General features: G+C 63.3%; 2 protein-coding genes across 2 annotated transcripts in view; one reads left to right on the forward strand and one right to left on the reverse strand.

The window, feature by feature from the left end:
* PCYOX1L (prenylcysteine oxidase 1 like) overlaps positions 1-2,913 on the forward strand; it is an 18,819-nt gene extending 15,906 nt beyond the window's left edge. The window contains exons 4-8 of the mRNA XM_010579080.1: positions 65-271; positions 760-934; positions 1,024-1,235; positions 1,334-1,474; positions 2,092-2,913. Of these exons, the coding sequence (XP_010577382.1) occupies positions 65-271; positions 760-934; positions 1,024-1,235; positions 1,334-1,474; positions 2,092-2,750 (1,394 nt within the window). The 3' untranslated portion in view covers positions 2,751-2,913. The remainder of the gene's footprint in view (positions 1-64; positions 272-759; positions 935-1,023; positions 1,236-1,333; positions 1,475-2,091) is intronic.
* A 1,142-nt stretch (positions 2,914-4,055) lies between these two features.
* On the reverse strand, positions 4,056-5,808 carry IL17B (interleukin 17B). Its single transcript, XM_010579081.1, has 3 exons — positions 5,788-5,808; positions 4,539-4,825; positions 4,056-4,311 (listed from the first exon to the last, which is right to left on the reverse strand). The coding sequence occupies exons 1-3, from the start codon at positions 5,806-5,808 to the stop codon at positions 4,056-4,058; spliced, it is 564 nt and encodes a 187-aa protein (XP_010577383.1).
* Between the last annotated feature and the right edge of the window lie 4,011 nt (positions 5,809-9,819).

Here is a 9,819-nt window from a genome sequence, read left to right on the forward strand (position 1 = left end):
CGTCCCCCTGCTCTCTCGGGGCGCGCTGCTGACCCGGCCGCCCTCGCCCCTCTCCCGCCGGCAGCCGTGGTGGGCGCCGGGCTGGGCGGCTCGGCCGTCGCCTATTTCCTGCAGCAGCACTTCGGGCCGCAGGTGCAGCTGGACGTGTACGAACCGGCGGGCGTGGGCGGGCGGCTGGCCACCGTCACCGTCAATAAGCAGCAGTACGAGAGCAGGGGAGCCTCCATCCACGCCCTCAGCCTCCACATGCTGGACTTCGTCAAGATCCTGGGTGAGCGCGGGCACCCCAAGCGCTTGGAGGGACTCCCTCCCTGAGCCGGGGGGGCTGGGGTGCCCTCCGGGCCGTGCGCTTGGGGCAGCGGGGAGGGCTGCTTCCAGTCCACCTCGGCACCCCAGGCGTGCGGTCACCCTCTTGCTGTCTCTGCGCCCCAGCCCTGTTGTCCCCTGGAGGAGAAAGGGATGGGGTGGCGCAGCAGATCATCAGGGCGAGGGGTCCTGGTGGAATTGGGGGGGGGTGGTGTCACAAACTCCCACCAGTTTGTCCCAGTAGGCAGCAGCAGCTCCATGGGATGCCTCAACATATAGGATCTCCCTGGGGTCCCAGTGCCCTGGGGTCTCACACTCCCTGATGCTCCTCCAAGAGCGTCTTTGCCCGCATCCCCACCGCGGCGGTGTTTGGCGCTGGCCTTTCCCAGCAGCCGGCCAGCCCCAGGGAGGCATGCCAGCCCGGCGGGGCCGGGGCCCCTCTGCTCCCTGCAGGCCTCAAGCACCGGCGTGAGGTGGCAGGGAAGAGTGCCATATTCAGCGGGGAGCACTTCGTCCTGGAGGAGACTGACTGGTACCTGCTCAACCTCTTCCGGCTCTGGTGGCACTATGGCATCAGCTTCCTGCGCCTGCAGATGTGGGTGGAGGAGGTGATGGAGAAGTTCATGAGGTAGGAGAGCCTGCGGGGCTGGGGGGACGCAGGGGGTCTTCCCTGGCACCGGAGCATCACCGGGTGCCCTGTGCTCCTGTCCCCTCCAGGATCTACAAGTACCAGGCGCACGGCTACGCCTTCTCCAGCCTGGAGGAGATGCTGCGCTCGCTGGGGGGTGATGCCTTCGTCAACATGACACAGCGCTCAGTGGCCGAGTCCTTGCTGGAGGTGGGCGTCACGCAGCGCTTCGTGGACGACATCGTCGCGGCCGTCCTGCGCTCCAGCTACGGGCAGTCGGTGCTGGTGCCCGCCTTTGCAGGTTAAATCGGGGACTCCCTCTCCTCCCCATGTGACTCTCCTTCCTGGCGTCCCCTCCGTGGGCAGGCTGTTGAGCCACCCTCCTCTTCCTCTCCCCAGGAGCCATGTCGCTGGCGGGGGCCCAGGGCAGTACCTGGGCAGTGGAAGGAGGCAACAAGCTGGTGTGTTCAGGTCTGCTGAAGCTGACCAAAGCCAACGTCATCCCGGCCAGGGTGACGGGCGTCTCTCTGCACAGCTCAGGTGAGCCTGGACACGGGGTCTGCTCTGGGTGCTGCTGGCCTGGACGTGGGTCTGGGGGTGCCAGGGCAGGAGGTTGGTGGTGGCAGCGTGGGGATGCTGGGGCAGAGAGCCAGTGTTGGGAGACTGGAGAGCATCCTGGTCCTGGTAAAGCATGTGGCCAAGGGTCTGAGAGTCTGTCCATCTCCTTCCCTTGTCTGATGTGGTGGGGGCCCTGTGGTACGGATCTCGGCCCTGAGGTTCCACTCTCTCCCTTCTGAGGTCCCTCAGGTCTATTCTATGGTATCAGCCTTGTTGCAGGCTTGCTCCCCTGTCCAGCACAGCAGAAGGGCTGGGTAGCTGGGGCTTGGGGGGTAGGCTATGCTGCCCCAATTCTCCTTGCCCCACTAGGCTGGGCAACTTTCCAGCAACTAGGCTGGAAACTTTCTCCCACAGGCTTGATAAAATCTTTCCACTGACCTAAAGCATCAGCAATTCATCCATAACCATCAGATGCTATGGTCCAGCACTGGTGTGTACTGGAAAACCAGGGGATGGAGGCCATGCTAGAAAAAAGGGGGGCCAAAGCAATACCTCTTGGGGCTCAGGGCTACTCCTAACTGTCCACCATCTCTTTTCAGAGGGGAGAGCCCTGTACCAGGTACACTATGAGGGTGGTGAAGGCCATGGCTCAGCTTTCTATGACATGGTGGTTGTGACGACTCCCCTGCACCCCAGCAGGAGCAACTTCACCTTTGAGAACTTTGAGCCGCCCATCGCCGACTTCCCCGGAGCCTTCCAGCCCTCCGTCACCTCTGTGGTGCATGGCTACCTCAACTCCTCCTACTTCGGCTTCCCCGACCCCAAGCTCTTCCCCTTCGCCAGCATCCTCACCACTGACACCCCTGACCTCTTCTTCAATGCCATGGACAACATCTGTCCTGTCAACATCTCAGCAGCTTTCCGTCGCAAGCAGCCCCAGGAGGCCGCGGTGTGGCGTGTCCTCTCCCAGCAGCCGCTGGACAAGCAGCAGCTGAAAACCCTCTTCAGGTCCTACTACTCGGTGCAGGTGACAGAGTGGCCGGCGTATCCCCGCTACGATGCTGCCAAGTCCCTCCCGCCCATCATGCTCCACGAAAACCTCTTCTACCTCAGCAGCGTGGAGTGGGTGGCCAGCTCCATGGAGATGATAGCAGTGGCAGCCAAAAACGTGGCCCTGCTGGCTTACAACCGCTGGCATCAGGACCTGGACAAAATTGACCAGAAGGACTTGATGCACAAGGTGAAGACCGAGCTGTGACACCCACGGGAGGCGGTGGGCTGGAAGCTTCTGTGTGTAGTAGCTTGGGGAGTATTTATTGCCTGGGGGATACCAGGGGGTTTGGGGCTGGGGGAGAAGGAACAGGCTGTGTCCCACATGACTTGAACGTGTGTCGCCTTCAGGAATAGAGTCCTGCCCAGTGTTGCTGTGTGTCTGTGCCACGTGCCTCAGTTTCCCTGTTACCCCTCCCCAGGCTCTACTGGAAAGGAACCTGTGCCTTTTCTGGTGAAAAAGGGTCACTATGCATCTGGTTTTGAGAGGGACCTGAGGGGGCTTTCAAGGATGAGGCTGGCTGGCATCAGCAGCAGATGGATCCCCCCGCAGTGAGCTGCCTGGCTCCCACGGCAGCCTCTCCTCTCCTGCCTTCCTGGCTTTTTCCCCAGGAAACTCGGTGGTAAGGCTGGCTCCGGCTGGGGCAGTATGTCCCATGGCCTCTCCCGTGCCGTGCGTGCATGGAGCCTAGCCCCGCTCGCTGGCCCAGCACCCCAGGAATGGGCGTGCAGGGTGGGCTGTCACAGGTCCTGGCTTGCAGGGAGAGGTGCCTGCTGCAGGGTGCTCCCTGTTTCCAGGGGTGTCCAGGCTTCCCTGAGCCTGGGGCTCGGCTGTGTTTTGGGGGGTGGAAGAACCTCGCCGGGAGAAGGCTGGGCAGCACCCACCCCCGGGCAGGCAGGGCCGGAGGGGCAGCGCGATGGGCCGAGGCAGGGGGCGGCTCAGACGGGGGCCAGCAATGCGCTTTATTGAAGACCTCAGAAGCTGCCAAACCACCGTCCGCTTGCCCCACTCCCTGGGCTGCCTGGCCCAGCGCGGAGGAACTTGTAGGTGGGCAGTGGAGGGTTGGGTGCTCCCGAAGCTGCTGCACCGATGGAGTGAACAAAGGCAAACAGGGACTTTGGGGAGGGAGGAGCCCTGATCCTGCCCAGCCGGAGGGACTGGCGGGCAGCTGCCTCCTTCTCTCCCCCAGCCTGCCCTGCTGAGCTCCTCCCTGGAGGTGAGGGGGCTCGGGGCAGTGTCTTGCTGCAAGGCCGGCCGTGGGACTGCGTAGCTGGGTGACTTGCAGGGGCTGCCCCCGCACTGGGTGTCCCCAAAGTGGCTGCTTGGGCTGAGGCTGATGGAGTCTGCAGGGGGATTTTGGGGAGCTCTTGGAGCTGGAATCGCCTTGCACAGGGGCTCTTCTCACCCTGATGCTCAGCTGGTGACCCTCTCCGAGAAGGCTGGACAAGCTCAGGAAGCAAGAGCAAGCTGGTTAGATGCCCACAGGTAGCTGCAGGGGTTAGTTTTGCAGCCTCAGAAGATACAGGTGCAGCCCACAGCGATGGTCTCCATGACCATCTGGTACTTCTTGTGACACTTCTTCCCAGAAGGCTTGTGCCCCACCTCATCCAGCACCTGGCAGAGCAGCCGGCGGACGGGCAGGCGGCTGTAGATGGGAATGCTGGCCATGGTGCGGTCCTCCTGCATCGTGAAGGGGTTGATACAGCCAGTGCAGAGGCATCGGGCCTCAGGGATGTCTGCCGGGATCCGTGTTGCGTCGTGGTTTATGCTGGAGGAGAGGGAAAGCAAGATGATGCTGGAGAGACGGTGAGATGGGGGGCAGTGGGCGGCTGGGGACAGGCAGGGCAATGCCTCCGCAGGGTGAAATGGGATGCTGCATTGCATTGCGCTCCCCGGCAGCAACCGCAGCCCCATGATGCTGGAGCCGTGGCCACCGCGGCACTTGCTGGCACAGAGCCACCATGCGTGTCCCCGAGGTCCCTGCCCCAAGCTCACCTGTAGGCCCAGGGGGACAGGCTCCTCCGGTTGGACCTCCAGAGCCTCAAGTTGACCTGGCACTTGGTGTCGCCTGGCTCAGAGCTGTTCCTCAGCTGGCGCACCATGTCCTGGATGCTGCGCTCGTAGTCTGCCATGGTGGTATAGGGGTCGTCCAGAGCCCAGGCGAGGGCAGGGGCAGCCGTGGGGGGCCGCGTCAGACCCCTTCTCCTGCCCTTCGCTGCCTTGCTTTGGTCCTTCGCTTCGGGGACCAGGACCATGGCAAAGGTGAAGATGCAGAGGAGAAGCTGAGGAGGAAGGAGGATGGTGCATGGCTGCCTGGGCTGCAGGGCTGGCACAGAAGGGGAGCTCCCCTACCTCCCATGGGTCACTGGCTGATGGCAGGACCACATTGACTTTGGGGTGGCATGTGCAACCCCCAAAGGGCAACGCTGGCCTGTGGGCAAGACCCGTGGAAGCACGTGAGGGCAGTGTGCAGGGCTGGTGGGCACATGGTTGTGGTGAGCCCCTAGCACAGGCCCCAGCGGATGCGTGTGGCTGCAAAGTCCCTTGCCCTGGTTGCAGCTGGCAATCTGCATTGCCCAAAGTGCCCCTGCCCGAGCCGTGCCCGGTCCCTTCCCTGTCCACCCCGAGGCAGCTGTGTGCTGGGAGGGATGGGTACACCCTCGGCTCAGGCTGTACCTGGGCAGGCTCTGGTTTTAAAGGAGCTTTGAAGATGAGACAGTCAAGAATGGCATCTTTATCCAAACTCTCCTCTCCCTCCCTCTGTGCTCCGAGGACGGTGAGAGAGAAAAGAAAGATGCTTTTTCCTTTCCTTCTCCCCCCGGCCTCGCAGGGCCAAGCTCCGGTGTGCTGACACCCGGCACGCTGCCCAGCGGCAAACAAAGTTGCTTTCTGTAGTGCTGCTCCCTGCTATTCGTGTCTCTGTAGCCAGCCGCAGGCAGCCCCGCACCCTGCCCGCCGTCCTGCAGCCCTTCCCATGGGTGTGCGGTGCCCTGGGGCAGGGACCGCTCAGCGGGGCTGTTTTCCCCCTCTGATGCCGGACTGTCCGGTCGGACTGTCACGGCTTTGCTCTCCAAGGCTGTTGCATCCTCACCGTGCCAGGCATGGGAGCGATGGGCCTGGCAGGCCACAGCGTGCATCTCCAAAGCAAACAAACCTAGGTAGCCACCCATAAACAAGCGTGCAAATAATTATATTAAAGAAGAAAAACGAGGAGCAAGCCGTTAGCTGCCATGCAGTCACCTACCAGGTTTGGAGCCCGCTCCATCGCCGTGGAGGGGCTGCCGGCTGCCGTCCTGCAGTGTGGCTGGCACCAGCGAGCCGGGGAGCTAAAAAAGGAAAGCCTCAGCCCCCGGCTCCGCTCTGCCGGAGGTGTGTCCGGTCCCCGAGGTGCCAGGGAGCCTCGGCGCCGGCAGGGCGAGGGGCCAGCGTGGTCTGGGACTCGGCCACCAGCCGCCTCTCCCCGGGTGCTGGCTCCACCTGCGGCTGTGGCTGTGGACGGTGGTGGGTCCCCTCTGGACCAGGCAGCCCGGAGGGGCTTGCTGGGCAAAACCTTGCACCAGGGAGGGGGTTTGGCTCTGGTGGTGCCACCAGCGTGGTCACAGCCCTCTGGGGCCAGGAGGGACGTGGCTGCTGGGCTGGAGGAGCAGGGGCTTGCGGGAAGACCGGGGATGGGATATGTCCTGCGCTGGCAGCAAGGTGGGCAGGTAGCCTGGGGCTGTCCTGCTGTCTCTGTGGGGACAGCTGAGGGCCTGTGCCGTCATCCGTGTGCCACTGCCAGCTCTGCTGTCCCTAGGAGCCACCAGACCCTTCTGCCCAGCGGTGAGGCTGTGGCAGCCATCACTTCTTGGACCCCTGGTCTGTCTGTCCCCAAACCCTTCCCCTCCTGCTGTCCTCAAACCCGTCCCCAACCCCTGGCAGTGGGGACAGCCCAGCTCTGCTCACAGCTGGCCTTGGGGCTGGGTCCCAGAGCTGCAGGGTGGCGGGTGTTGGTGGTGGGGTGCTGCCCCCGCCGTGCTGCCCCGGCTTCCCGGGGCCAAGCGCTGGGATGCAGGCTGCTGCGGTGGGGGAAACTGAGGCACGGGAGGTGCCGGCTGCGACGCCTCGTCCCGGGGAGGGGGGAAAAGGGGCCTCCTTCGGGAGGGGGCTGGCCCGGGGCGTGGGCTGGGGGCTGCAGCAGCCCGGCATTGCAGCCCCCTGCCCTGGGCTGTCCCCGTCCCCGCGGCCAGGCAGCCGCTGTGCCACACGATGGTGCTGTCTTCCACCCAACCGCACCGCCAGCCCTCCTCCGCAACTTCCCTCCCTCCATCCCTTCTCCCCTCCATCCCTCCCTCATCCCTCCTCCGCAACTTCCCTCCCTCCATCCCTTCTCCCCTCCATCCCTCCCTCCATCCCTCCTCTGCAACTTCCCTCCCTCCATCCCTTCTCCCCTCCATCCCTCCCTCCATCCCTCCTCCCCTGCCAGCCCCCCCCCCACGGCCGCGGGAGCCGGGGGGTGCCCGGTGCTGCTCCCCACGGTCACGGACGGCGGGATCTGCCCCGCTCCTTTGGAGGGGCCCTTTACATCGTTAGGGCTGCTGCCCCCGGAGGCCGGGCGGCACTGGGGGGCTGCTTCACCTCTCTTTGGTGTTTTCTGCCTCCCCTTTCATCCCTCCCCAGCACTACCACCTTTTGGGGCAGCACTAGATGTTGAGTTTCCCTCTGCCTCCCGACTTGCTGTACATCCCCAGGGGTTTGAAGGCCCTTGTGATTTGTAGGGCGGTGGGAAATTTCCACCTCCTTTTCCCAGTCCATGAACTGGGCCTCTAGAAAACTCCCAAACAGGGTAAAACGCACTGCACCCCCAATTCACACCACCCCTCTCCTCCTCCCAGCCCCACCATCCCCGGGATGCAGCAGGGAACACAGCCCGGCTACTCCCACCCACAGGGGAGCCCCAGCCCACGTTAACATCTCCAAGAACAGCCCCAGAACAGCATTTCAGGGGCTTTGCCATCCCCTCGGGTAAGGTCTGATGCTGTGCATTGAGCACAGCATGTCCCTTTTGTCACCTCGGGGACCTGGCAGAGGGGACCTCGCCGTAGCAGGGGTCCTGCAGCCACCTTGGCTTCGCTGCACCGGGTGGTACGGCAGCGCCCAGCCCTCCACCACCAGCTTTTTCTGGGGTGCCAAGCCAGCCCCTGCCTGCACCCCAGCAATTTCACCCCCTATTCCATGATCCCCCAAGAAGGGCCAGTGAGCAGCCCTGGGCCCAGGGAGCCCGGAGGGTGCCGGCCGCCTGCGTGTGCCGCAGCTGCCTGCGTTGTGTCAGCACTCGGCAATGCTGTTTACACATGAGAGAGGCTCAGAGGCATCTGCGCCGGCAGCCAATTACCCAGTTTTGATCTTTTTTGGTGAAAAGGAAACCAGGGCTTTTCAGACATGGCCAAATTTGATAAGCTGGGGGAGGCAGGGGCGGGCATGGGTGGCTTTTCCCCACCAGCCTCGTGCAAGGGAAGGGGCTGGGGTACGTGGGCGGCTGGGTTATGGCCAGCCCCTGCCTCCCGGCTGGGACAGGGCAGCCAGTGGGATCCATGTGCCCGTGCCAGCCGTGGTGTTGCCCCTGTGGGAGTGGGGTTTGCTGGGGTCAGTCCCATGCGGGAAGGCAAGGGAGCAGGTGGCCAGGAAGGGCTGGAATCCCCCGTGTGGCTCACCTTGGATTGGGGTACCTGGGGGGGAGAGGGGAATGTGCTTTTGGGTGTTGTATGTGCTCATCCCTGCTACCTCCCCACCACATTGCCCCACTGCCACAGGAAACTTGGATGGAAAGAGCCTGGAGAGTGGGAACAGGCCCCCAAACAGGGCAGGAGGTGCTGTGAAGATAGGTTCTACCTGCCCTGAGTAAACGGAGGCACATATTTCCCAGGGTCACCATCACAGAACCTGCTGCCATGCCCCAAGCCAAGCCCGAGCTCCTGGGGTAGAGGGATGCGGGGCAGCTGTGCTGTGCCATGCCTTGCTTGGCAGGAGGGATGCACTGGCCAGGGAGCCTGTGGCAGAGAACACGACAGGGGCTGCAGGTAGGGGAATGGGGGGAATCAGACCACAGTTCCCACCCTGGCAGAAAATAGCTTTTTGCTTTTTTTCACAAGAAGGAATGGCCCTGCCAGGGCGGGAGCTGCTGGCGTGGGGGTCTGTGGTCACCTCCACCTGTGGCGGGCAGTGGGCAGCATCACTGCTGGTGCCACACTACAGGGCATAGCTGCTTCTCTGGGCACCAGGCTGCTCCTGAGCCCGAATCCTCCGTGCTGGGATCAGGCTCCAGCACACCTGAGCACACACACCCACGGACCTGGTGGCCAGGGCCGGTGGGAGCGGCCGGCACAGCCACGGCACCTCCCATCTCTGCGTGAGCAACATTTTCCACTCATCAAACGTAAGCATGCTCCAGTGAGCTGGCCTCGCCAGAGCCAGCCCCACGCCACGGCAGGGAGGAGGGCTGGGGCCGGGGACCTCCCGTGTCCCCCCACGGCTCCCCGGCAGGTAGCACCCGGCTGAGCGCAGCGCGGTGCTCACATCCATATTTGCACAAAGGCCCGCTCAGCGCCTGAGTGGCTCCACAGACGCCTGGGCCAAAAAGGCTTATTTTAAGCTTGCTGGAAAAAGAACATTGTTTGGTGGGAATTAAAACTCCTCGTTCTCAAAAAAGGGAAAAACAAAAAGTGCTTAATTCTGCCGGCTCCTGCCATTGCATAAACACAGAGCCACAGCCTGGCTGGCGAGGGTGGCCAGGAATTCGTTGCTGGCATCGAACGGGGTGGGTGTCCTCCCCCGGACAGCTGTCATGGGACATGGACCCATCTCCTCCGATGCCCGTGTGTTGCCGGCACTGTCTCCAGAATCTCCTCCCTGGTAGGAAGGGTTTTCCCGTGGGAGGGAAGAGGCATCCCCCCCATGTGGGTGCTGCGGCTGCAGAGCCACCCTGAGGTGCCGTGGGCAGGAGGGGTGACTGTGGTGGCTGTGAGAGGGGCTGGACGAGCTGTCAGCAGCCTGGGGTCTTGCCACACCTGGGTTCTGCATCCAAGGACAGTATTATTCATATAACCCTAATCCAGCTGTCTCGGCGGCCCTTCTGCCTTCTTGGATGGGGAGCTGGGTGATGCTCTGGGCTGTCTGTAAATCACGCGCTTTGGATCACACGTGTGAGATAATAGCCGGGCTTTGGCATCGGGAGGCAGAGCTGTGCAGGGTTGTCCTTTGGGGCTGGGGGCCGTGGGGCCAGCAGCACCCCAGCCTGCCC

The sequence above is a fragment of the Haliaeetus leucocephalus genome, unplaced genomic scaffold (assembly GCF_000737465.1).
Source record: "Haliaeetus leucocephalus isolate CR32 unplaced genomic scaffold, Haliaeetus_leucocephalus-4.0 Scaffold656, whole genome shotgun sequence".
Taxonomy (NCBI): Eukaryota; Metazoa; Chordata; class Aves; order Accipitriformes; family Accipitridae; genus Haliaeetus; species Haliaeetus leucocephalus.

Coding starts and splice junctions, on each gene's coding strand:
- IL17B (XM_010579081.1), bottom strand. CDS start 5,808: ATGGAGCGGGCTCCAAACCTG. Junction 4,826..5,787: donor TGGAGCGGGCTCCAAACCTG/GTAGGTGACTGC, acceptor CTTCCTCCTCAG/CTTCTCCTCTGCATCTTCAC. Junction 4,312..4,538: donor CTGTCCCCCTGGGCCTACAG/GTGAGCTTGGGG, acceptor CCTCTCCTCCAG/CATAAACCACGACGCAACAC.